The 27,959-nt window shown below is 41.2% G+C and overlaps 3 protein-coding genes across 3 annotated transcripts; 2 read left to right on the forward strand and 1 right to left on the reverse strand.

The window, feature by feature from the left end:
• Positions 1-9,779: 9,779 nt before the first annotated feature.
• Positions 9,780-13,048, reverse strand: LOC147858810 (uncharacterized). The gene is made up of 4 exons (XM_087325289.1): positions 12,866-13,048; positions 11,222-11,381; positions 11,027-11,115; positions 9,780-10,315 (listed from the first exon to the last, which is right to left on the reverse strand). Exons 1-4 carry the CDS (start codon positions 13,031-13,033, stop codon positions 10,031-10,033), a joined length of 702 nt encoding a protein of 233 aa, XP_087181415.1. The 5' UTR covers positions 13,034-13,048; the 3' UTR covers positions 9,780-10,030.
• A 2,655-nt stretch (positions 13,049-15,703) lies between these two features.
• LOC147858811 (cytochrome b561 and DOMON domain-containing protein At3g07570-like) lies at positions 15,704-21,351 on the forward strand. Its single transcript, XM_087326348.1, has 4 exons — positions 15,704-15,951; positions 17,469-17,892; positions 20,604-20,893; positions 20,983-21,351. Exons 1-4 carry the CDS (start codon positions 15,745-15,747, stop codon positions 21,253-21,255), a joined length of 1,194 nt encoding a protein of 397 aa, XP_087182474.1. The 5' UTR covers positions 15,704-15,744; the 3' UTR covers positions 21,256-21,351.
• Positions 21,352-24,396: 3,045 nt separating this feature from the next.
• LOC147858812 (uncharacterized) lies at positions 24,397-27,018 on the forward strand. Its single transcript, XM_087326331.1, has 2 exons — positions 24,397-25,710; positions 26,800-27,018. Exon 1 carries the CDS (start codon positions 24,527-24,529, stop codon positions 25,691-25,693), a length of 1,167 nt encoding a protein of 388 aa, XP_087182457.1. The 5' UTR covers positions 24,397-24,526; the 3' UTR covers positions 25,694-25,710; positions 26,800-27,018.
• Positions 27,019-27,959: the final 941 nt, after the last annotated feature.

The following is a 27,959-nucleotide window of genomic DNA, read 5'->3' on the forward strand; positions in this document are numbered from 1 at the left end:
AGATTTTTAAACTTTATGTGATCCGCAAGGGAAACAACCACTTTGGAGGTTGAAAATGCCTAAAGGAGTACCATAATTGGATGTCACGAATGGAGTGGTTGTCCAGACGATAAGAAACTCATGTCGTTGAGCAATTTTAGCATCAGAATCTCTAACTATACCATCCCATTGTCCCTTCAAAGTATAAACTATGTCTAACTAGATATTTGAAACCAATTCAGCTGGTGATGTTTTAATTTGATGGAAAATGAGAGAGCACCGAGCCTTCCAGATGTGATATATAGTGGTACTACTCAGTATCTCCCATATGATATGAAAAACAGGAACTCGGCCACAACCGAGTCGAATGCAGAATAGGGAACAAGTAAATACTAAGAGACAACAAACTGATGGTACACAGGATATATCGTGGAAAACCCCAAAATAGGGTAAAAACCACGGGTGCCCACAGACACCGAACAAATCACTATAAGAAAGATGTACAATGACACGAACACGCATGCACCGACCTAAGATTGTTCACTTCGTCGATTGGCAGTTACGATAAAGGCACTCTTAGTGTCTCTCTATCTCTCACGCGCTTCATCTGTCCTAGCTATGGAGGCAACGACCACGCACGCACAGTACTCAATTACACTCTACTGCACTCGACAAGATGATTCTCACACACACTCACCTTACAACTACTGTTTGCCCTAGTTATATTTATACTTAGATAACTTTCGGGCTATTTACATGACTAGATTGAGAAGGCTTGACTCAAACCTATTTACATTTTCCTTTTGTCATGAATTCGGCCTATCCGAAAAGGGACCTAATTCCCAACAAACTCCCCCTTCACTTCAGATGGGGCTTTACCAATCCAACCCGACTCCGACATGCTCCTAGTCTTTCTGTCGACAATACCTTTGTCAGCATGTCGGAACCGTTTTCTGATGTGTGGATCTTTGTTAGAGCAAACTCTCCTCCTTCTACCCACTCTCGGAGCCAATGATATCTTCTTTGAATATGCTTGGTCCTTGAGTGGTAGGCCACATGCTTCGCAAGGTGGATAACGCTTTGGTTGTCGTAGTAGAGTCGGAATTCACCTTGTCGAATTCCCATCTCTCCGACAAACTCCTTCATCCATATCATTTCCTTGCCGGCTTCAACGACTGCCATGTACTCGGCTTCCGTGGTCAATAGTGCCATGGCCTTCTATGACCTTGACTACCACGAGAGGACTCCCCTACACAAGTCATCACATACCCGGATGTGGACCGTCTGGTATCTACATTAGCCAACATATTCAAGTCGGTAAAGCCTTCTAACATGGGGTTACCTAAACTGAATCGGAGACACATGCTCAAGGTGCCATTCAGGTATCGAAGTATCCACTTGACTGCAACCCAATGCTCTCTTCTGGGGTTGGTCATGAATCGGTTGACGACTTCGACAATATATCGAATGTTTGGTCGTGTACACACCATTCTGTACATCAAGTTTCTTATTGTTGAGGCATAAGGTACCTTCATCATCTCAGCTTTCTCCGTCTTTGTCTTCGAACATTGTGTCGACGATACCTTGCTATTTGTCAGGAGTGTCAAACCGACCGGTTTCCCACTTTCCATGCCGAATCGTTTGGGCATCTTTGCCACATATTTTTCTTGTGACATCCATAGCATCTTCTTTGGCTGATCTCGGACTATGTGTATCCCCAAGATTTGTTTTGCCAGACCCATATCTTTCATTGAGAGTGACCTAATCAAGGCCTTCTTCAGAGTTCGAATCTTCACTTGGTCTCGTCCGACAATCAACATGTCATCCACATATAGCAGGAGAATAAGACAATCTCCTCTGTCGAACTTCTTCACAAACACATAGTGGTCGGCCTGTGTTTTGTGGTACCCTTGATCGGTCATGAAGGATTCAAACTTCTGGTACCATTGTTAGGGAGCCTGCTTCAGTACATAAAGGCTCTTCCTCAACCGACACACCAGATTCTCCTTCCCTTTCTTGATGAATCCTTCTAATTGTTGCATATAGATTGCTTCCTCTAGATCCCCATGCAGAAGTGTCGTCTTGACATCCATTTGTTTGACTTCTAGATCCAAGTTTGCCACTATGCTCAACACTGTTTAGATGGAGGTCATTTTTACCATCGAGGCAAACATTTCGTCGAAATCTACACCCTTCTTTTGTTGAAAACCTTTTACGATGATTCTGGCTTTATATATGGGTGGATTCCCGCCATCTCCCGATTTCAGCTTATATGTGCCCTCTTTCCTTTTGGCAACTCGGTCAACTCATATGTGTAGTTCTCATGCAAGGAATCCATCTCGTCCCGCATGGCACTTATCCACTTGCGGTTGTGGGTATCCCTCTTTGCTTCCTCAAAGCTTTCCGGCTCCCCCTCGTCGGTTAGCAACACATGCTCTTCATTCGAAAATCAGCGGGGGGCTCTTCTTTCTCTTATAGGGTATCGTCTCTCACCATCCGACACAATTGGCTCCTCTTCGACTTCTTTAGTCAGTTCTTCATCCGAGTCGAAGTCATGTACTTCTTCATCTTCGTCGGATCCGACTCCATGTCCAACTCTGGCCTCCGACTATCGACCCGAATTCGGTCGACTCTCCATGTTCTTCAATCAGTTGTCGACTTCCAACTGTTCAGGAGGATGTGCTCTTCTCTGACTCCCAGTTGACAATAGTCTTTTCCTCCATGAAGACTATGTCTCGGCTCCGAACGGCCTTTTTGTCGACGAAGTCCCATAGTCGGTAGCCAAATTCGTCGTCTCCATATCCAAGGAATATGCATGGCCGAGTTTTCGGGTCTAGTTCTCCCTGTTTTTTCTTTGCAATATGCACATAGGCAAGACAGTCAAACACCTTCAAATGCCAATACGAAACATCTTTCCCGGTCCACACTCTTTGTCCCCTCTTTGTGGTATATGTCCGTCCAAGGGTGCCCAAGGTAATTTGTTTATCACGTACGTTGATGTCATTAGCGCCTCTGCCCAAAACGTCTTGGACAAGTTAGCATGTGCAAGCATACTTTGGACCCTCTCCATAATGGTCTAATTCATCCTCTCGGCCAGCCCGTTCAGCTCTGGCATCTTCGGCACGGTGTATTCGAGCCGAATTCCCTTCAATTGGCAATACTCCTCGAACTGCCCTCGGTATTCACCTCCATTGTCAGCTCGAACTACCTTTAGCTTCTGGTCAATTTCTCTCTTGACTCTCGCATGAAGCTCCTTGAAGACGGACAATACCTAGTCCTTCGTCTTCAACGTGGAGACCCACAACTTTCGGCTATGGTCATCTATGAAGGTCACAAAGTATTGTGATCCAGCATGTGACTTCATGTCCACGGAGCATACATCGGTATGCACGAGTTCAAGTTGTGCCTTCTGTCTCATCAGTGATCTCGATCAGAAGGAGGTTTTGTTCTGCTTGTCAACCAAGCAATCGGTGCACTTCTCAAGTTGCACGTTCTTCACCTTCGGAATGAGGTTATCATCGGCAAGTCTCTGCATCCCCTTCTCACTCATGTGGCACAGTCGTTTGTGCCACAGATCATCGGCAACGTCGGCTGCCGCATTTTCCTCCGACCGACATATCCAAGCACGCATCAAATATAGAGTGTTGGTCTTTTCAGCTTGGGCCACAATCAGGCTTCCTTTGCTGATCATGACGTCATTCCGGATGCTACATGTGTAGCCTTCATCATCCAGCCAACCGGCTGATATCAGGTTCAATTGAACCTTCGGAACGTGTCAGACATCTTTTAGTACTAGTTGACACTAGGGATCGGCAACGGTTCGGTTTAGGCTTAGCCGGTTTGGCTTGATCCAAGCCAAACCGGCTAAGCCTAAACCGTTTACAGGATCTCAAACCTGAGCCGAGCCGGTTCACAAACCGGTTAGGCTAAACCGGTTTATGCTAAACCGGTTTGTGAACCGGCTTGGTAAACGGCTTGTAAACCGGTTTCCAAACCGGCTTGGAAACCGGTTTAGAAACCTCCCTCTCTCTCTCTCTCTCCCTACCTCCCTCTCTCTCAAATGATCCACTATATACTATATACTATATACTATACATTGTACAAGCTCTCCCTCCCACTCTCTCTCACGTCTGTGGTCTCGACTCTCTCTCCCTCTCCCTCTCTCTCCCCTCTATGTAGTTCCTCTCTCTCTCTCACGTCTATGGTCTCGACTCTCCCTCTATCTCTCTCTCTCTCCCCTCTATGTAGTTCCTCTCTCTCTCTCTCTCTCCCTCTCTGTAGTCTCTCTCTCTCTCCCTCTCTGTAGTCTCTCTCTCTCTCCCCTCTATGTAGTTCCTCTCTCTCTCTCTCTCCCCTCTGTGTAGTCTCTCTCTCTCTCCCCTCTATGTAGTTCCTCTCTCTCTCTCTCTCTCCCCTCTGTGTAGTCTCTCTATCTCTCTCTCTCTCCCCTCTGTGTAGTCTCTCTCTCTCTCCCCTCTATGTAGTTCCTCTCTCTCTCTCTCTCTCCCCTCTGTGTAGTCTCTCTATCTCTCTCTCTCTCCCCTCTGTGTAGTCTCTCTATATATATCTCTCTCTCTCTCTTCCCTCTGTGTAGTCTCTCTCTCCTTATATGTTGTCTCCCTCCCTCTGTCTCTCTCTCCTCGTCTATGTAGTTCTCCCTCCCTCACTCTCACTCTCTCTCTCTTTCCCCTTGTCTTTTGTCTCTCTCCCCCTCTCTAAAGTTTATAAACGGCTTAAACGGTTTATCCGGCTTAGCCGGCTTGAGCCGGTTTGGCGAGGCTCAAGCCAAGCCGAGCCGAGCCGAGCCGCTAAGCCGCTAAGTCGTTTTCAAGCCGGCTAAGCCAAACGGTTTAGGCTTGAGCCGAGCCGTTGTCGATCCCTAGTTGACACCCAGTCGACATTACCAGGCACACATCTCTGATGCCGACAGTTCGGCATTAACCTTCATTTCCCATCCTTACAAGGCCATGGTCTCCAAGCCAAACCAGCTAAGCCTAAACCGTTTTGGGGATCTCAAACTTGAACCAAACCGGTTCACAAACCGGCTTAGGCTAAACTGGTTTGGTAAACGGCTTAGAAACCAGTTTCCAAACCGGCTTGGAAACCTCCCTCTCTCTCTCTCTCTCTCTCTCACAGATGATCCACTATATAGTATACATTGTACAAGCTCTCCCTCCCACTCTCTCTCTCACGTTTGTGTGGTCTCGACTCTCTCTCTCTCTCTCTCTCTCTCCCCTTATCTGTTGTCTCCCTCCCTCTCTTTCTCTCTCCTCGTCTGTGTAGTTCTCCCTCTCTCTCTCTCTCTCTCTCCTCGTCTGTGTGGTTCTCCCTCCCTCTCTCTCTCTCCCTCTCTCTCTCTCCCTCTCTCTCTTTCCCTCTCTCTCTTTCCCCTTGTCTATTGTCTCCCTCCCTCCCTCTCTTTCTCTCTCTCTCTCCATCTCGCTCTAAAGTTTCTAAACGGCCTAACCGGCTTGAGCCGGTTTGGCGAGGTTCGAGCCGAGCCGAGCCGCTAAGCTGCTTTAAGCCGGATAAACCAAACGGTTCAGGCTTGAGCCGAGCCATTGTCGATCCCTATTGTTGGGGGTTAGATGGAATGATGCGCCCGAGTCGACTGCCCGTGTTGATTCATCGTCGACAAGGTTTACTTTGTTCTGCTCACTTATGAGCAACAATTCTTCCTCACTTGTCGTGATTGCCGACATTCCTTTTTGGTCCGAACTCTTCTTCGAGTCGGCACTATCGGCTTCCCCTTTTTCCTTTCAGAAGTGTCGACAATTCTTCTGGAATTGCCCCGGCTTCCCACAGTAGAAGCACATGGGCCTCCCCCTTGACTTCAACCTTGTCCCCAACTTCTCTCGGTTTTGGGGACTCCTGTTTCGGCCTCTGAGCCTCTCCCCGATGTGTGTCACTTTCCGTGACTAGGGCCTTTAGGTCAAGAATTGGCTCCTTGTCCTTCCAACGAGCTTCCTCATCCAACCAGCTCGATTTTACTCTGGCTAGAGATAAGTGCATCCCTTCCAGTCCGGCATTGCCCAATGCAACGACTAGCATCTCCCAGCTATCTGGAAGGGATCTGAGCAACAACAATGCCAGTACCTCATCGGCTAAAGGTACTTTGAGTGAGGTAGTCTGGTTTATTAGCCCCTGGAAGGTGTTCATGTGCTCTGCCATATTAGCGCCATCCTAATACATGAATCTCACTATTTTTCGGAATACTGAGACTCGATTCATGACATTTTTGTTCTCCAACATAATGTCAATCTTCTCCTAGAGTTCATGAGCCTTGTTCTCTTCATTGAAGTTGTTGTATAGGCTCATCTCGATGAAGCATCGAATGACATGAACACACAGGCACCAACCTAAGATCGTTCACTTCGTCGAGTGGCGGTTGCGATAGAGGCACTCTCAGTGTCTCTCTATCTCTCACACGCTTCGTCTGTTCTAGCCATGGAGGCAACGATCTCGCACGCACAGTACTCAGTTACACTCTATTGCACTCAACAAGCCAATTCTTACACACTCTCACCTTACAACTACTATTTGCCCTAGTTATCTTTATACTTAGATAAATTTCAAGCTATTTACATGACTAGCCTAAGAAGGCTCGACTCGAACCTATTTACATTTTCCTTTTGTCATGAATTCGGCCCATCCAAAAAGGGACCTAATTCCCAACATCATACTGGTTGGACTTCCTTTCGTATTCCTGAATACTATAATGACAACAATGGTAATGTATGAACACTTCCAGATTTAGTGTAAAATCCATGGTCCATAGATTCGGTGTCATAATGGAACGCCTCACAGACAAGTGATGTCCAAACCACCATGACCTATATGAAAACCAATGGGGGAAAATAGTTACCAAGTGATATATGTATGTTTATACATATAGATAATAAAAAATGCATGCATGCATGTGTGTGTACGAACGTACGTACGTATGCATGTATATTGCCCATAGAAATCACAAGTACTCAATCAATCCTCTTGTCGGCATCGCCCCAACACCTCATCGTCGACAGATCGCTATTTATTATCACCCTCCCATTATATGCATTATTACCTTTGACAACAATGTTTAGAGAGAGAGAGAGAGAGAGAGAGGTATTGGGGGCTATGGTTCAATTGGAATATGCGGAATGCCTTCATTTTTTATTCGCAAGTTGGGGTGAGAAAATATGTTCTAAAGTTAAAGGACTTCTTTTGTGGCAATTGACAGTGCTAGAGAAGTCATGAAATCTCAACCAGGAAGAGAGAGAACTCTCCAAGGTCACATATCATCATACTCGCCATTTGAATTGGTGTGTAGGGTGGCATTGAGTTTGGTGTCGTAGTATTCTTTATATCCCTATATAGGAGGGTTCTATACTTTGTAGTAAGTTAGTCATGGTGGTGTTTTTTGTTTCGTAATGAAAGCCATTATTTACGAGAGAGAGAGAGAGAGAGAGAGAGAGAGAGAGAGAGAGAGCATGTTCCACTACCTGTGTAGTCAGTTAGTGGGTGACCATACTCTATCATGACTCCCATTGCAAGTAGTGTTTTTCACACACATTTATTAATATAATTGTGTGTTTTCACCAAGTGAGAGAAGAGATAGACAAACATACAAAGAGAGATAAGGGGGTCAAACATTGTTTTTGCAAGCGACTACTAATCGCTAGTGCCATCATTCCATTGAGTCTATTCGAATGGAGACAATCTAAGGCTTAACAAGAATGGGTTATCATCTGATGCTTATAAAAAATTGAAGGATTGTGGATGGTCACAAATCTTTAAATGTAATTGGCACTTTTAGCAAAGGTCTTTACCTTGAGAATATTGATCGAGGATTTGTCTTGGTATTAGCTCTAAGGAGACATAAAATTGCCTCTTTGTCATTGTTCTAAGTGGAAAACAATGCTTATCGTTACATACAATGTCTTATCGCTTGGCAACTTTTGAGTTACATTTCTAAGATTTAGCAAGTATTGCCACATTGTTACTTGATACCAAGACAATCAACGTTTGCACAATTCAAATTGAAATCAGAGTTGGAAATTATTTTTCTATTTCTACATTATTTGGGGATCTCATCATAATTTGGATATTTGCAATATCTATGTATGGATGGTAGGCATGGAGTTAGAGCATATCTCCCTAAGTTAAAGGAAGTCTTGATGAAGAAAAAATAATTTATTGGAGCAAGTAAAATTTATTTCCTCAATATTTTGTTTTAAGTCACCTATTGGCGATTTATCATGTCCCACTATTCGTGCAGTGGTGACATCACTCAATTGTGCTATAATTGTAGTGTTTCTCACTCACATTTTTTAATATAAATGTCCATTTTCACCATAGAGAGAGAGAGAGAGAGAGAGAGAGAAGCAATCTTGGGACCCCTTTTTCCATATGCACTTTTGGATCATTAGCCATGGGTAGGGTAGGGTAGGGCTAGTAGGGGCAACCTTACCATCCTTGTAGAAATAAGGGTTTAGATAGATTTTTTTGAATAGTGAGAACGTTGGGAGCACAAAGGTTCAATGTTTGGCAATCTATAACACATGTGGCCTCATGACTTTAGTAAAAATAAGATTGTAGGGGGAAATGTTAAGTTGATAGAATTAAAATTAGGGATGTTATATGTCAGGATGATCAACATTCCTCATTGATAGAGGAACAAATGCACAAGTTAGATATGCAATGTGCAATATTGGATGGATTATTCATGCAATTTGACATTGACGGAGGCATTGGCACAATCTACGGGTCATTTTATAGTATCAACAATGGTAAAGTTGGGTCTTGGCCCATGTATGATTTTCTTTTATGCAAATAATCTCTTCTCATTCTTGATTGCTACATAATTTACTCTTAGGAATCAAGAAAATTAATGAATGGCCACATAATTGAGTCTTAGCAATCAAGAAAACCAATGGATGCTTGGTGAGTGCTTTGTTACATACCACCACAACTTCTGCATTAGTTTTGGATAATTGATTGAGCATTGACATATAAATGGCTTAATTTTGTAACATGTTGCAACACAAGTTATTGATGCTGAAATTTTACAATGCCTACTACCAAGTTAAATGTTGATTCTAGAAGGTATTATCCACTTGGGCTGAATGCGTCTTATAATTCGTAAGAGAGAAGTTAACTTATATGGGGAGATGCAACACGGCTAAATCATTCAAGATTGCCAAAAAAATAATTATTAGGACACATACAAGTTTCTTCATTAACATGGAGGAAAGATCATGAGGATGGGTTCCAAGACATGCATACATTTTGAATACACAAGTCCATATTGCCACTTGTACTCTTATCAAATATATAACATATAGCTCAAAATTATGCAGATATTATGGTGTTACCAAAGTACAAAAAGGCTTCTCAGCAATCATATTCCCAAGTGGTTCTCAAGATTCAGACTATCATTTACCATTGTTCATCAAGTTATAACAGAACACAGTTTTTTAATCATTCCACATGCTTATCCCCGCTTTCTAGATTATCCTTTCTAAGCAAATAACCCCAATTTGTTCAAAACTTGATCTCATTGCCACTTTTCTTTTTGCGTGAACTTGATCATCCTATTGGTTTGTTGAATGGATTTGAAATGGTAAGTGAACATCCATACTATTATAATAATACCTATGCTAAAAATATGAGACATCTATGCATATCATGATTGGATCACTTAAGTCTATTTTCAACCCATAACACAAAAAAGTGTCTGCGAATGTCTTAAAGGTAGTCAAAGAGCTCATCCAATCAATGGTGGATCATACACATGAACATTGAGAGAGGGTCCTACGGCTCACAAAACATCAGTGCCAATAGCATCTAAATTAAATACCAAAACAAAAAACAATGCGATTCCTCAAAATGGTTTCATTAGAAGTAGATTTTGTCAAAATCATAGTATTTATACAATAAATCTTTCTCAAAAAGGCTTTTAAAATGAACAGCTTAAAAAAAACATCAGCTAGTTACTTCGTCACACTTGCCATTTCTTGTACTCATTAGGAAATTTGAGATTGAGAGGGTGGGTTTCTAATCTATTCTCTCATATGTAAGTACCCAATTGTTTTTTGTGTCGGGATCTTCTCACTTCTCCCAATAGTTGATCTTCAAGCACTTTCTCTAATGCCATATCTTTTGATACAGAAGGAAGCCATCTCTCTCCTCGTTTTGCTTTCAATAAAGCAATGCGCTCCTCCTCTTTTCTCCGGGCCTCTTTCTCTTTGGCCCAATACGCAAGCAAGGATGAGCAAGCCTTGGCAGCAGCTTTATCTGCATTTGCCTTTACTGCCATGCCATCAATCGCAGCCGCTAATATGCATGACTGGAACTGTCAAGCCACATATAGATGAAACATCAGTGACAACTGGCATACAAAAAATAAACACATGCCAAACCAACAATATTGGACTTCTCAACCAAACTCCTTCCATTTGAAAAAGGAAACTTTGTAGTCAGCCCCATAGATGATTTTTGTTTTACATAGATGCAAATACATCCTCTCTCTCTCTCTCTCTCTCTCTGAATGCCTATTGATCGTATCCAACCTTATCTCATTACCAATATGAGTAGCATGCTCGTGGAGCCCTTACACTACTTCGCACTCGATCTCACAAGTTAGGTATTGAAGTTGCATCATGGTATCAAAATGTAACGAATTTGAAGACATGTAAAGTATGCAATGAAGGCATGGTAGAGGATGAATGTCACTTGCTCTTCACATGCTCGACATATAGTGCAATTCGTTCAAGATATGTTGGCATACTAAGAGGTAGTGATAACTTAAGATCCATACTTAAGACACCACCTAGAGCTCATATGTGTATGCTTTATTAACACATAGAGACTTTATGCTTCAACATATGAATACCCCTTCTTAGGAAGGAGACATATATCAAGAACACATGTATACTCTGGTCCCATAGGTCAAAATTGGCCTCTTTATGGACGATAAAAATTCTAATTCTAATTCTAATTCTCTCTCTCGTACAAAATAGAAAAACCCTTGTGAAAGAAATAACGGAAACTCATCAAGCCATACCTTTTCCGAAGTTTCGTATGAATCGTCATCTATATTCTTGGTTCTTTTTGCTACTACATTTTCTATCTTCCTGGTCCTTGGTACTCCATCTGTGATAGGAAAAATAAAAAATTATAATTTAATATTTTGAAATATTAACAAATTAGAATTCATTTATTTCAGTCATTCCAGAGACTACCATTCACATATACTTGCCTTCACGAGGGTGTTCATCGGAAAGACCAGGTGGTGCACAACGAAATAGATAGAATGCACTACTGCTATCATCATTATGTTGCTCCATGTGTGTATCGTAATGCTTTGAAGTTTTTATTTCCAATGCATTGTCAATATACTTATTAAGCAGATCACGTGCCTGTTGCAAATGAAGAATATCATACATTTGAAGTGACTCTAAAGTAAATTCGACTTCTGTGAAATCTGATCATTTGTCTGCAAGAAGCAAGCATTATAAGTACTAAAACCCAAAAGCTTCTTATCAAGTTGGAAGGAGACATGTTTCCTACATGCACTAAACCACGACTTGCAATTCTAGTTTCCTTGGAAGAAAAAGCATTTCCTTCTAGCAAGAATAAGGGACACATGGACAGAGTACGGGCACACCATCCTATGCAATGGATGGTTAAACGATTATTTGGGGGGCCAGGAGGATCTACTAGCATATCTCAGGCAGCCTATGAAACCAATCTAGAGATTATATCTGAGAATGCTGTCTCACCATGGAGAGCAACAATATTAACATGGGTAAAACTGCTCAAGGTATGGTTGCTATTGCTCAAGTAATTCATAAAGAATCTAAATTGAAACATTCAATGCTCTTGAGGAAACATTATTGTTAGCTAAAAAGATAACATTGTGACCTTAGATGGATTCTGCCTTCAAAAGATCTCTAACATGGGCTATTCCAAGATAAAGATGTCTTTTGAGACAAATGTCTATAACACGATGCTCAATTATGCAAAGGTTCTTCTTTTGTTATCGTCATAGATGTCACAGTCGTTGACCATCACAAGTTTATAAATCTTGGTGGTAATGGTGTGGTGCATTGCCCATTACAAGTTTATAAATATTGTGGTAATGGTGTGGTGATGCCTTCATTCTGGATCATGATTTCCCTCAATAGAGTAGACGCCATGTGCATCTCATCATGTTGTCCCATTATTTCATGCTGTTAGAGACTAGCACAGTAATAATCAAGAAAAACAACTGCAATGAACATGCACTTGAAGCAAATGCAGATATCCTGCTCACAAAACCCTTTCCTGGAATATTTTCATAAAATTTACTCATGTTGGAAAGATGAAATATCGTCCATTCACGGTTCAGAATATTCTTTTCTTATAGTGGATTCGTCAACAGGGTAGAATGAGAGACGAATCCCTACCATTTGGATAGTAGATTGCGGCTGAAGATTTAGTGAAAAAGCTCTCATCTTTCCTGTATATAAGCATGTTCTAACAATCTGAAGGACCTAGACGTTCCAAAAGCATAGCCTGAGACAACCCATATTGGTCAGCACTAAAATGATTCGATTCACATGCAACCCATATATTCTTCAGTACTAATATGAGTCAATTCACATGCAACCCATATATTCTTCAGTAATAAGATGATTCGATTCACGTGCAACCCATATGCTTCAGTATTAAGATAACTCGATTCACATAAGCAGTGAGAAAAAACAATTGTAGAAATGATCAAATGTGTGTGTCCATCGGCATCATGGTCAGGTTTAAAGGCCCAAAGGCATGAAGCTGGCCCACAAAAGGTTGAAAATGCTTCGCTTGGACCAAAAAAAAGAAAAAAAAAGCAAGGAGGCTCTGTTTGCAGGAATCGTACCCGAGACTGGTAGAATTTGAGGGCGGGGCCAGAATCGTCTCCGGCGGCGGAGGAAGTGGAAGCAGGGGCGGCGGCGGCGGCGACTGTGGCGCTGTCGACGGCCACACTACGCAGCCTTTCCGCCTCTTCTTCGTCATCGCCATCGCTGTCGCTGCCTGAAGAACCCATATCTCTTCTTCTGTAGATCATTCATTCATCCCTTCATTCATTCATTCATTCTTTCATTCGTTCGTTCGTTCATTCATTCATTCATTCAGCCCTTCATTCGTTCATTCGTTCATTCGTTCGTTCATTCGTTCGTTCATTCGTTCGTTCATTCGTTCGTTCGTTGAGAGCTGGCTCTGCTCTGCTCTCACTCTCTTCACTAACAAAGTCTCATGTATGTATGTTTGTGTGTGGGCCTATTGAATCCCGGCACCGCCTCGTCATCATGTCCGCCCGGACATCTTTTCGCGTCGTCGTGTCCCCGCCCTGATTCCCGGGCCGTATGATTCCTTGACCCCGCCCAATCATCTTTACTTGGACAATGGGAAGCCTTGCGTATTCCCGTCTACTAGATATGTAGATGAGAAATTGATTTACCCGTGCTAGAACCCACACCATCCCCATGATATGTATAGAAGCTTTCCTCTCTCTCTCTCTCTCTCTCTCTCTCTCTCTCTCTCTCTCTCTCTCTGTGTGTGGCTGGCCAAAACTTGTAACAAAAATACCTTGCTAGAATCGTGGAAGTCGTATCAATATGTAGAAGTGTCGTTTCTTCGGCAAAACTTGTAACACAAAAATATGTGTTAGAATTGTGGGCATCTTATGAATATAGTTGTCATTTCTCTCTTCACATCCCACTTTATTGTTGTATTACTCGAGATTACTAATAAAATAATGTTTTTGGCATTTGGTTGTACAAGAAAGCACACCAAAGATGAACGGGACTAAGTGGTCGGCGAGATGTCGAGATACACATGGTAGGAGAGTGTTCCATCCCAAGTAAAAGAACTAGAGGAATGTTCCATGGTAGGTAAAAGAATCAGTACAAAGCAGTCCACAAAGGAGTGTTCCATAGTAGGTAAAAGAATCAGTGCAAGTAGCGTGTGGACATAACAGAAGTGAGAATACTGGATTGACTAACGCAAACAATTGGCGAGAATCCAATGCCTCCGAAAACCTAAGGGTTCCTTCGCACAAGGTTCGTCCACATAAGGGTGAGTCGGGGCAACAAGCCCAAGTTTGTGTCCCCAATGAAATGAGTAACCCACATCCCTTGCCAATTGTGGCCTTAACACTTAGTCTCGATGGTTGGTGGGGAGTGTAACAACTTATGTTCGAGCGTCTTCCTACACGTACTGGACACGTGTCAACTATAGAAAGTATTGTTCCAGAAATGACACCAATTCACCAATTCATGTTCAACTCGCTTGACGTTAGTGGACTTGCATGATACTATCAAGCAATTCGGGAAGAGAATGCATTAAGGTTGTGAACTTTGAATTTTCCTCTCTGAGCCCAGAGAATGTTATGCATTTTCCAGGGGCTTTAGCCACTCAACCGAAGGGAAGAGGGTAAACTGATTCTTACTCTATAGAACTGTGATGCATATTTTCATTCGTAGAGCTATCGAAGTCCCCTCACCTACTCTACTCTCCTTGCCGCTTTTTGATGAGAAAAGTAGAAAATGAAACAATGCCGCCTCTAAGGCCCCACATCTAGCACAAGCACTTCCCGCTAAATTCAATCAAGCTACTTCTATGACATGCTATGCTTTTTGTCCTATGGTTAGAAGGTCAATTGGTCGCACGTCCAGCATATAGGTTTTTTTTGGCCTTGCATGTTCATAACTTAACTATAGGTGACCTTACAGCCGCTCGACTAGACATACCAATAGTTACAAAATTCATATAGGCTACTAAAGGCTAGGCAATAATCATTTTCAGATCAATTTATCTTATAGTAGTAAGGAGAGTGTATATAATAGCAATCATGGTTAGAGTATAAATAAAAAGAGTAAAAGTATCACTCCAAGAAACATGAGTACAAAAAATCTTTAAAAAACATAGGTTCCCAGTTAAACAAAAAAAAAATCCCGCAAAGATTACAAATCTAGTTGTAAAGTACCTCTACATGAGCTTCGGGTAACCAAATATGAACTGGTATCATAGGCACTTTTACCCAGAAAGAAGCGAAAAAGGTGAGCCATAGCAAGATTTAGCGCCATTCACTAGACTCAGTGGTTAATAATATATGCAATTTCGATAGTTTCCGTATGAAAGAAAATCAATAAGATAGCTAAGAGCATGAAGACAGATCCAAGCAAGGTATATAAGAGAAACTAATGTGCCGCTCATATTTTTTCTTTATCTAGAACCCCATATCCCTATAATAACAAACATAAAGATTAATAAAAAAAACATAAAAAAGTAAAATATACAGCATGCGAGAGACACAGCAAAAGCAATCGTAAAAGATTCACCAATTGAAAATGCTATTAATATACTCTTTCTCAAAACTATCGATGTCCTTTGTGTAGATTGCATGTTTTTCATAGATATGAAAACAGAAGCAATCATACAGATATATATATATATGAGGGTTTAGGGTTTAGGAGATGGGCGGGGTGGGAGACCGGACACAATTCGGGCGGGTAAGCGGACACCGTAAAAAAAAACCCAAGGGCTCCACCGGACAATGGCCATTGGGCCGGACAAATTACAATCAATGCCCTGTCTTTTCTTTTCTCTCTCTCTCTCTCTCTCTCTCTCTCTCTCTCTCTCTTCACAGCAGCAGCAGATCCAGCCACACAGACACAGCCCCAGCTCCATCGCCATAGCTCTCAGGAAAAACGAACAAAAAGAAATATATATACATATATATTTGCAGAAGATAGAATGAAGACGACGCAGGGCCCCCCAAGCTCCGCCATTACCGCCTTCGCCTTCTCTCTCTTCCTCCTCCTCGCCTTCTTCGCAGGTCCCGTTTCCTCCGTCCTTTCCCCAGACGACTGCTCCCAGGCCGTTTCCATCCCTGACTTGACGTTTCCCGTCTCCCCACTCACTTGCGAGGTCGCCTGGCCTCAGTACAACTTCGTCCTCAGGGTACAAATGCTCTCTCTCTCTCTCTCTCTCTCTCTCTCTTTAAAATACTCATTAAACAGGTAATTGATCTCAATCTCGGGGAATATAGACAGAGATAAGAAGAAGAAGAAGAAGAAGAAGATATGTATACTATTACACGAGTGATAATGGTATAATATTGTCATCAGTATAGCACTCCCCTATGGCAACAGGCGTTTGCTTTAACTACAATGCTTCCCTTTAGTGAAATTGGTATATGCCTTATTTGTCATCAATGTGCCTCAAATGATGCTTCAATTTTCTCTCAAAAATGTCCCATACCAAGTTTGTTTCCATTCCTACGCCGGATATGTAGTATAAGTGCACTGGAGGATACATCGTATGAGTGCATTGGTGCAAAGATAGGGAGGATACATAGCGGGTCATCTTCATACTTACTCACGGCAACTTGGGATTGATGTGTGTTCTTTCATTGTTTATTTGGTGACTACGTGTCCTTAGGTGTGCACGGATAAATGTGGATGTAGCAGCCCCAGAAATACGCACTGTATGAAAATATCATATGTGAAATGGGAAGTCTGTAATTTATACAACCCGTTCCAAACTGCACTTGAAATTAATATTTGTTGGACTTCCTTATAAATTGCACAAATGATTGATCAATTCTGAGAGAGCGGTCTATTGTTGAAATAGAGACTACTGAATGGATTTGTGCATGGTGAGAGCATGCAGCGAATATTCACTCTATTTAATGGGCTCCAGAAATCTTGATTATAGGGCAGGGCTGACATGTTGAAGATGATGACATGGCCAAGTGCTCATCTCATCAATCACTAGAAGTACACAGTTATATGTGAAATTAATTGTCAGTACAATCCTAATGTTGCTTTTTTTTACAGTAAATATATCTATTTAGATCCCTGACTGACATATCAGATCTCTAATGTCTGCTCAAGATGTCTATTTACTTTAATTTAGTGCTCAGTTGAGCAGTGTTGCTCCCATAGATGCATGATAATTAAGGATAAAATGTGAGTGTAATTATATAATTGATTATAACATAAGTTTATACTTTGATTAGAAAGCTAAAGCACTAGTTAATTACCGATGATTGCTACAAACATTATTGTCCAATGCTCTTATATGGAATATTGAAGAGCTTAAAAGTCAAATATAAAAGAGTGTATAATAAGATCTGTGGGAAAGAAATGCCCCAAGGTAGCTATCTGGTTATGAAGAAATTGGGGAAGCATACCCCACAATTCCCACTTTAAATAATTATTTGAACTTATTCAAATGTATCAGACGTTTCAGTACATGTCCCTTGATAATGTTTTGAACTACGATGTTCTTGTGCATCATTTATAGTGATTACTTCTTAGTGATGCAAATGGATTGAAGACAAAAATGCAAATTTAGTGTTCCCAACATTTCCATTGATTAGATTCCAGATTGTTCCACAAAATCTTATGTTTCATCAAGGCCTCACATTTGAATGTTCCATTCCAGTCTGATGCAAGTCTTTTTTTACTTGACAGTATTTCTATGACAAAAACATACAAAGGCTTAGCATTGTTTTATCTGCAAATACTGCCATGAATTGGTTTTCCATGGGGTGGTCTCCAACAGGGAATATGGTTGGTGCAAGTGCCATGGTGGGGTACATGTCAAATGATGGTGAAGTTGCTGAAGGTATCATAAAACAATATTATCTGGCAGGCAAAACAAACTCTGGAGTTCTTGTAGATGATGGTAACTTAACAGTGATTCAAAAGTCGGCGTTGGTAACAATGAAAAATCAGACTATATACATGGCATTTCAGATAGAGATGGACGAATCATCAGCATCATCTAGTAAACTCATTTATGCATATGCACGAACTGGTCAGACGCCAGATGAAAATGGAAATATTCTCGTAGTCCATCAAGCTTCCTACAGAATGTCATTGGACTTCACTACAGGTAAGCATGCACTATGGTGGCAAACCATTCTTGCACTCATCAATTTATTGTATCACAAAAATAAAGGGAATACTGTTTTTAATATGTGCTGGCTTCATTAAAAGACAACATGATAAGAAGGTTTAACGCCTGTCCATACATCTAGGTCTGAACTCTACATTCTTTAGTTGTTCTTTGGTGTTTTTCATACCTTTTTGCTTCAATAGGTTACCTTATATGTAAACCGAATGTTTTAATCATGGCACATTCGTATGTCACTCCAATAGAAATGTAAATCTTACAACCAAGTTTTATGATTTTATCCTTTGTGGCTCACAATTACCTTTTTCGTTTTTTTATCTGCTGCCTATATATATAATTTTCTCTTTATAGTGGGCAGTCTTTTACATGTCTTTATGCCCCCCACTTTGTGTTGGTATGAACAATCACCAACTTAAATCCCATAACTGTGGTCAATGAAGGGCGTGGTCCCATTAATGCAATAGATGGTTAACTGAATGTATTATAGTTCTGACTATTTTGCCCAGATTGGCTGAAGCGCCCACGAAGTATGAGGCTCATATGATGGGCAAGTAGTGTTATATAGGTCTTTCAGCATGAGCGGATTAGAGAGCATTCTTCTTTGGACTTGAACCATGCTAACCTCTGTGGAAAGACGATGATAAAACAGATATCCAGATCATCCATTAATGAGACATGCATGCTGTAATTAACCAGCTCCTTAGAGCCTATGTTCAAACATCAACATAATCTCTAAATTACCCGTGGCATGACGCAACATTTGGTGAATGTCATGTTTTTCTAAAATTCTATTCTAGTGTATGAATAGGGTGCTTCATCCACTGCCAGTTTGGTGATTGGACTTAGGGCCTGCCTGGGTTCAACATGCATGTTGACATGGACAAATATTCAGAGCACGTTTGACTGTGGGATGATATGGTCAAAAGTTGAAGAGGATGGGTATGAACCCGCATTGTCATTTTAATGTGGATCTTGATATGAAGGGATTTTACATTAATAGTAACGGAGGCTAGCTTATTCCAGAAACATGAAACAATAATTGAAAGTGATCTAGAAGCTCAATATGGATTTTTTTCTAGGAAAAAGTTCTCATGAAGAGAGTGCCAACCTCCATCATGTTTCTCACTCTAAGTAACTGAAATTTGAGTTTTCGTAATCTGATCAGAATTGGGCAGAAATTAGGTATTAAAAAAATCAGAAATTAAGGTTTCTGATATTTTTTTGTCTGAAATTGGTATTTTGCTCTGGGATTTGTGAAATAAAGAACTTGGGGTTTACGTCGGTTACGAAATTCAGAAATTAGAGTTTCTGAAATATCCTGAGAATATTCAGTTGTGCCAGTAGGCTTTGCAGTTGCAGATCATGACAATTGGGACACTTCCGTGGACTTACTTCCTGGAACTTGTGGTTTTCTGGCTGAAACACCTTATTCTTGTGACCTCTTGATTTTAATTGAATTACCAAAGGGTCTATGCTTTCGGTTGAGATTTGGGAAGATTATTTGAGAGTGAGATTTAGATTTGTGGGATGTTGCAGTGAACAACTGACAAAAGTGGGGTAGCAACAGTTAGAAACTGAGGGAAGTGGGACAATAAATTAAATGATCTACCATTATCATATCTTGCAAGCCAATTCAAGAACGACAGTTGCTCATAGCTAGAGCCAGGATTGATTTGAGAGAACAAGTAACAAAGCCCTTATATCACTGGTAGGGATCGACAACGGCTCGGCTCAAGCCTAAACCGTTTGTCTTAGCCGGCTTGAAAACGGCTTAGCAGCTCTGCTCGGTTTAGGCTTGAACTTGCCTTAACGGTTTGAGCTCGGCTTGGCTTGAGCCTCACCAATCCGTCTAAACCATTTAAGCCGTTTATAAACTTTAGAGAGAGGGGGAGAGACAACAGACAAGGGGAATTAAAGAGAGAGAGAGAGAGAGAGTGAGTGAGGGAGAACTACACAGACGAGGAGAGAGAGAGAGAGAGAGAGAGGAACTACATAGAGGGGAGAGAGGGAGAGAGTTGAGACCACAGACGTGAGAGAGAGTGGGAGGGAGAGCTTCTACAATGTATAGTATATAGTGGATCATCTGAGAGAGAGAGAGAGAGGGAGGTTTCTAAACTGGTTTCCAAGCCGGTTCACAAACCGGAACCGGTTTAGGCTAAACCGGTTTGTGAACTGGCTCGGCTCGGCTCAGCTCAGGTTTGAGATCCTGTAAACGGTTTAGACTTAGCCGGTTTGGCTTGGATCAGGCCAAACCGGCTAAGCCTAAACCGAACCGTTGCCGATCCCTACTTATATGTAAACAGCTTGAATGATGGTTTCCAACCTGACCGAGGTTGAGATAATTCTCTCTTATGTAGATCCCATCTCTGTAGTAAAGATGGGCTAATGACCCACAGCAGTAAGGCATTCTCTACGATGATCCAACAACTTTTGATGCAGAGAAAAATGTTGTCATTGAATCGAAGTACATATTGGTTGTTTTGATGCTTTTACAGTGTCTGTTGTAGTATAATCATAATTTATGTCTGTTAACAGTGAACCAATTTGGACAAAACATTTTACTATGTCATATATGCTTTTATTGATGTCTTCAGAAGGTCAGACAGTATAACTTCTTGCCTTTTGTCTGATTTAATAACTTTGAATTCTATATCAGCTCTTCTAAAGCACCAAAATATTCATCCCTACAGGATCTGAGACCTCAACCTCAACTTCTGTAGAAAATTTACGGACAAGCCATGGCATTGTTAATATATTTGCATGGGCAATATTAGCTCCTGTTGGCGGTTTTCTAGCCCGGTATCTCCGACAACGGGCTCCTTTGTGGTTTCACCTGCATATTGGTTTCCAAACATCCAGCTTTCTTCTTGCGATAGTTGGAATTGGTTTAGGGATCAAGTTGACCCACGAACTCCCTGATGCCAGTTGGGGACGTCATAGGCTCATTGGAATCTTTGTTATCACTTTTGCAACTCTTCAGGTATGCCACAACATCATGGTCTTATATCATTTTTTGGCATTGTATTCATGTCGAATGAACGTGATATATGCATTGCGTATATGATTTAGGTTACAGCACTGTGTTGGAGGCCCGCCAAGAATCGCAAGTTCTGGAATTGGTATCATCATAATGCGGGTCGGTTTGTCCTTCTTCTGGCTGCGATCAATATTGTTGTAGGTATCAGATTAGCTGATGCAGGCCATTCTTGGAAGGTTGGGTATGCCTTTATTCTAGCTATAACTCTCATTTCATTTCTTATCTTGGAGTCCATCTACTGGTATAAGTGGTTCAAGCAACGTAGAAACCCGTCTACAGCTTTCTCCAACTATGAAATGATGTAAACAACATACTTTGCTAAAGAAGATCCCGCATCTTTTCAAACATTTGTAATTCATCTAGTTTTTCGTAAGCATATTGATTTTTTGGATGCACCAAAACATATCAGGCCAATTGGCTACTTCATGTGTCTTACACGACAAATGTATTATTGCTTTGAGTCTTTGCAAATACTGTGGTTAAAACAGTTAAAAGATTAACCCAACACATTGCATCTTGTATGATTTAGGCAATACCCCCAAAGCCTAAAGCCTAAAACTCTAGGTACCTCAGGGGGAAAGGAAGACTTGAAAGAAACTCAAAAGTTTTGTATAGTTGTGGCCATGTGGTTATATATGTACAAACAAAACCTATATTTCAAGTTATTCTTGTGGAATGTGTCGGCAGCAGTAAACCTATATAATGTCATGATTTGTGAGTAGGGCCAAGAAGTTCCAATTTCCAAACATGATCGTCACCTTGCCATACAAAATCATTACAATGAGCACCGCGTCAATGTTTAGAAGCCTATAACCAATAGCCCTAACTTAGCAAAAAAAACCCCAAAGAGATTATATTGTTGGGTGATTTGGACATTGTTTTTGGATACTTGATCTTTGTTTTCTTGAGAGTTAGTATTGAGTTAATTATTCACCATGATCCATAGATCAGGCAAAGTTCATGAGCGATCTTTTTCATAAAAATTTGTCTTCAAGTGTAGATATAAGCTTAATTGCCGATTAGTTTCCCATAAGAATTTGCTTGTAGAGAAACAAAAATAATCATAGGTTTAGCTAAGGAGAAAATTATTTTAAATGTTGGTTTTTTTATTTTTGGTGAGGAGGAAAAATTAACCCCTTGTGGTAAGTGCCTAGGACAAATGCAGAACCCCAATTGAATGGACTCTACATTAGGTGACATGTTTACAGGGGGCATTCCATAGATGTAACATATGAAGCATATTAAGACTCTAAAACGATCTCTACCAAATGCACATTAAATCCAAAGCCATACAAAAGATGTTTGCTTATATATTATGTATTGAACTGGGAAGCCATTTTTAAACATGGGAAGCCATTTTTAAACATGCCATACAGTAAATGGGATTCACTAATAATGGGACAAAAGGTGTTAGATTGAATTCTAATAGTTTGTTGGAAATTCGTGTACCTAATGCTTTCACTTGGAGTATACCAAAGGAACATTTCATTTGATTACACTTAGACAACCATGATAGGTATATCATTTTGACCTTTAGAAAATCCTCAAAAAATTTGCGAGAAACGCAATTAGTTGCAAATAGCTAGCTAGAACTTGTACCTCTGGATTTTGTAAAACTTGATGTCTTTTTGGTCGGGTGATGCTCATGCCTAGGTGAAGGCATCAAATGGTACCTTGACAAATAGAAGAGGAAAAAAATGGTGGACTTTGGGCATTTTGTCACAATTTGTCCCTACCTAGTTTGACCTTAGCTAAGACTGAAGCCACATGCATGTAAATTGCACGAGAGAGGAAGGGAGAAGGACATTGACACATGTCGTTGTCACAATTGCAAGTCGGCATCGGTGATTGGCGCACGTCATTGAACCTATAGCTACATGATCCCAAACTTAGGTTCCACACACACACACACACACACACAAAGCCCTACCTAAGGAGAAAAGGGAGGGGAACTTTAGATTCCCGAAATACCCCTGCCTTCCAACAAAATTTGCTAAACACATGTAAATCCATTTCCCACAATTTAGCATTCCTCCATGTCTCCACTTTATAACTCTTTGGAAAGTTACTTCACTTCTCTCTTTAAAAGATGGTAGAGCTTTTTGGCATTTTCAGACACCAAGATGGTTTTTTTTTAAAGATATCTTGTCCTTAGTATAAACAATTTACAAGATTTTAAACCTCAATGTGATCGGCGGGGGAAACAACCATTTCGGCGGCTGAAAATGCCAATAAGGAGTGCTGTCATTGGATGTCATGAACAGAGTAGTTGTCCAGATAATAAGAAACTCACTCCATTGAACAATTTTAGCTTCAAAATCTCCAACTATACCATCCCATTGACACGATCTTCCCTCCACATATCACTTTTTTATTTTGTTTTAAAGAAGATATCTTGTCATTAGTGTAAACATTTTACAAGATTTTAAACTCTATGTGATCGACGGGGGAACAACCATTTCGGAGGCTTAAAATGCCAATAAGGAGTGTCGTAATTGGATATCATGAATGGAGTAGTTGTCCAGACGATAAGAAACTCATGCCGTTGAGCAATTTTAGCATCAAAATCTCCAATTATACCATCCCATTGACCCTTTCAAAGTATGAACTATGTCTAACCAAATCTTTGAAACCAATTCAGTCGGTGATGTTTTGAGTTGATGGAAAATGAGAGAGCGCTGAGCCTTCCAGATGTGATATATAGTGGCACTACTCAATGTCTCCCATACTAGTTGGACTTCCTTCCGTATTCCTGAAAATTGTAATGACAGCAATTGTAATTTGGTATGAACACTTCCTCATTTAGTGTAAAATCCATGGTCCACACCTCTATGTATGTATATTTGTGTATATGTACTTAAAAAAGTCCAGGCATACACATACACATGAGAGCCACGCCTCTATGTATATTTGTGTATACTAAGGAATGCATATCTTTCTTAAAAAAAGTCTAGGCACATACACACACACACACACACACACACACACACACACAAATGTACATACACATACACATACACATGCACATACACATCCACATCCACATGCAAATATGTATATACACATACACATGCAAATATGTATGCACATTACACATAGACATAGACATAGACATAGACATAGACATAGACATACACATAGACATACACATAATACACATACACATACACATACACATACACATACACATACACATACACATACACATACACATACACATACACATACACATAATACACATAATACACATAATACACATAATACACATACACATACACATACACATACACATACACATACACATACACATACACATACACATACACATACACATACGGATACGCATATACGCTCAGCATACGGATACGCAAATACGCATGCTTACCATAGGGAACAGAACTCTGCAGCTGAACAGAGCAAACGAAGAAGCAATTGGGAAGGAAGGGAAGGGAAGGAAGGAGGCAGAGAGTATGTATGTGAGGAAGAAGGGTTCTTCTGTCTCTTTCCTTCTTCCTGCTGTCGGAGGCGGAGGAGCAGTCCTCAGGGAAACCCTAATCGGAAAGGCGAGGCGCGGCTATGGCTTCTGACGATGGGGAGCCTCAAGAGGCAACCGGAAGGGAAGAAGAAGAGCAGCAGCAGGAGGAGGAGGAGGAGGAGGAGGAGGAGGTGACCCCACCTCCTCCTCCTCTTCCTCTGCTTCTTCTTCCGGCTCCTCCTCCTCCTCCTGCCTCTGCCTCTGCATCTGCTGCTGCTGCTGCTGCTGCTTCATCCTCTCTGCCGCCACGGATCCTCTCTCTCCATAAATTGCGTCAATCCGGCAAGAAACCCCCTGGCACATGGACCCCTGCAGAGACCTTTCATCTCATCAACACCTACCAGGAGAAGTGGTATGCCCTAAAACGAGGCCAGCTCCGCACCATCCACTGGGATGAGGTTGCAGAGAAGCTAGCTTCTCTCTGCCATGGCCTCCAGGATGTTACTCCCAAGTCCTCCATGCAGTGCCGCCACAAGCTCGAGAAGCTCCGCCGGCGGTACCGAGCGGAGAAGCAGCTCATCCTCCGGAAAGGACCTGCCTTCGCAGCCTCCGGATCTTGGCCCTTCTTCGTGCAGATGGATCATATGGAGAGAGGCCCCTCTGCCCCACCCTTGCAGGCGCAGCACTACCAATTCCATCCCGATCTGCGCCAGGGCGCAAGTCATAATGCTGTCGCTGTTGCACAGGAGAATAATGCAATGAATGAGTCTACCACAATTAGCTTGGACGAGGATTCGGACCAGCCCCCTCCACGAGTATTCGCGACCCGCAAGCGGCGGATGCATCATCATCAGAACCCTTATATCAAAGAGGACCATGAAGCAGATTCGACAAAGAAGGCGAATAAGAAGAAGCCTGTGAATGGTGGTTCTAGCAGCAGCAGTAAGAGAGAGAAGAGTAGAGAAGCCTCTCCTGTAAACCCTAGCCCTCCCCCTAACCCACCATGGTATGAGATGGGTCATTCTGATGTTCAGCAAGCCTCGGAGCTAGCATACCTTGTCCGTGCCTTGGGAGAGAATTTCCTCAGGATGGAACAATTGAAGATCCAGATGCAGCGTGAGAATGAGCTGTTCCGAGCTGACATGGAGCTCCGACGGACCGAGATGGTTATCGACTCACAGAAACAAATTGCGGAATTATTTTCCGAGGCCATGATAAACATGAAGAAGAAGACAAAGAAGACAAAGAAGGATCAACCAACCAGATGATAGCTAAGTTCAACCAGGTGGAGAGCTTAAAACGTTATAATCGTGGAATTTGTAATGAAATCATTTTTCTTCCAGTTACTGTGCTTGAAAGTTCGGTTTGCCTATCTGAAATAGAAATACGTGCTTGGTATCAGAAATTGTTTTTCTAACATTCTTTTTTGGAGCAACATCCATTAAAAAAAAAGACCATGAATTGTATTGTAGGATAATGCTCGTGTTTGGTCATCTATCACCAATATTTGTCAATTGGCCAAGTTATAGGTTTTCAATAGGATAGAGCTCTTCAATGGCTGTCTCAGACGCATGTATTCCAATCTTCATTACAATCATCAATGCCTAAACTAAGTTCACGCCTGATATATATTAGTTGATTTTGGGCATTTTCTGAACAAGAGCTTTTTATATACATCTTGTTGGGCTTGGAGGTGGAACCATGTAAACATATTGTTGGCCAGAATGGGACTTGGTCAATGCTTGATGGATTGTTGGATTGCACACAAATGGCTTGTTGAAGAGTATTTTGATGTGCACATAGAGAAATAAAAGGGACAGGAGAACTCAAGTCCATGTTTTAGTCACCCACATTGGAATTCCTGCACACTAAATTCAGAAGAACCCAAAACAGATCTAATTTCCAAGCATTGTGTAGCTCGATTCATACTCAATATGGGGAAAATTACTGAAGGCAGTTGACCGATGCCCAAGCTCACATGTGGACGTGCTTGCGGAAGCAAACAAGATGTGTCATCATACTGATGCGCATGTATGTGCTCACATTGAAATAGAAAATGGGGCTGGCTGAATATGGAGCAGAGAATTAGAATATGCAGCCTATATTGCCTCACAATGTACAAGAAACAAAAGAAAGTGTCACTTTGTAATGCCTTGCATATTTATGGATGTTTGCTGAAACAAGTGAAGCTAACTTCATAGGTTCTGTAGCTGAGAATTTATAGAATCGTATTTATTATCAATTGTGCAAGGGATTCATTTGATTTCAAGTCTAGATCTGCAAGTATTGAGTAGAGATTTGTGATTAAATTTTTCATGATAAGAGGACAAAATATTGTTTCTGAACTATCTGCACCTCTTGTTATTTGTTTCAGATCAATGGGAGGTGGACCGAACTTCTGCCACGTCGATCTATCAAACATATATGATGAATCTCCATATTTTGGATGAAGATGATGATGCCATGCTTCATATTCCTGTATGATATGAGCAGGATGATGTAGGGTCTATTAAGACCTTATACTCTAGGTTATAAAGATTTTTGTATATAAACATATTAATAATAAAATACAAGAGAATCCTACTAACATGCAGGTCATTGGCTACCATAGAAGTTTTTTTGCAAAATGAAAACAAATTTAGATAGTCATTATTTTTGCTTTCTACTCTGGGTAGAAGGTATACAGCATGTAATTGTAGTGCACCTATCCCTAGTCACAATATTTTCTGCCCACTTCATCATTGAGTCTTCTTGCCTGACGTTTTTGGATTAGAGATATGATGGATGGTAAGAGTGAAAACTTATCTTACTTCAATTCGAATTTTTGAAATTGATTGCCTTCCATTATAATCATGCATAGGAGGTCATCTCTCTCTCTCTCTCTCTCTCTCTCTCTCTCTCTCTATATATATATATATATATATAGTAATGTATTAATTGTGAAAAGTCAAATTACAATGATGGAATACGATACACCAGAAAATCAATCAGGGTGCAAATGACATCCCTCATCTCTAGATACATTGTTATGGACGTGTATTGTCTCATGTGATAAAACCTGATGCAAATGACAGACATGATACCATACCAACCTACGAATCCCAGTTTCCTCATGTCTTGACCTCCTTTAGGTCTCCAATAACCTTTGTTGTGGATGCGCAAGAGTTTTCCCACAAGTCATGGGGCACATTCCTTCATGAGTTCCATTTGCTTGATAGACCTTGGGAGTGAAATGCAAGTCTTGTGGACTCCCTTAAGTTTGTAAATCCTATCAACAACTGTTATGTATGTTTCCCTTAATTGTTTTTGTCCATATACATGAATCATTGTCACAATCCTTCGGTTACCAAGCAAGTTCCATGTAAGAGATTATTCCTAATGTAAGCATGAAATAAGGAAATATAAGATAGGTAGATAGAGAAAGAGAGAGAAAGAAGGGTGGCAATCCACCAGACCACCCTCGAGCAAAGGGATCGAGACGGACTCGAGGCTTGATTGGCATCCCATACCACCTCCATGGCATTGAGTCATACC

This window comes from Azolla caroliniana, unplaced genomic scaffold, assembly GCF_043228905.1.
Source record: "Azolla caroliniana isolate FFs.n. ecotype wild unplaced genomic scaffold, voAzoCaro1.0.p SCAF_10, whole genome shotgun sequence".
NCBI classification, from domain to species: domain Eukaryota; kingdom Viridiplantae; phylum Streptophyta; class Polypodiopsida; order Salviniales; family Salviniaceae; genus Azolla; species Azolla caroliniana.

Coding starts and splice junctions, on each gene's coding strand:
- LOC147858811 (XM_087326348.1), top strand. CDS start 15,745: ATGAAGACGACGCAGGGCCCCCCAAGCTCCGCCATTACCGCCTTCGCC. Junction 15,952..17,468: donor AGTACAACTTCGTCCTCAGG/GTACAAATGCTC, acceptor TTTACTTGACAG/TATTTCTATGACAAAAACAT. Junction 17,893..20,603: donor GTCATTGGACTTCACTACAG/GTAAGCATGCAC, acceptor TCATCCCTACAG/GATCTGAGACCTCAACCTCA.
- LOC147858810 (XM_087325289.1), bottom strand. CDS start 13,033: ATGGGTTCTTCAGGCAGCGACAGCGATGGCGATGACGAAGAAGAGGCG. Junction 11,116..11,221: donor CGATGAACACCCTCGTGAAG/GCAAGTATATGT, acceptor TTCCTATCACAG/ATGGAGTACCAAGGACCAGG. Junction 10,316..11,026: donor CATACGAAACTTCGGAAAAG/GTATGGCTTGAT, acceptor GTGGCTTGACAG/TTCCAGTCATGCATATTAGC.
- LOC147858812 (XM_087326331.1), top strand. CDS start 24,527: ATGGCTTCTGACGATGGGGAGCCTCAAGAGGCAACCGGAAGGGAAGAA.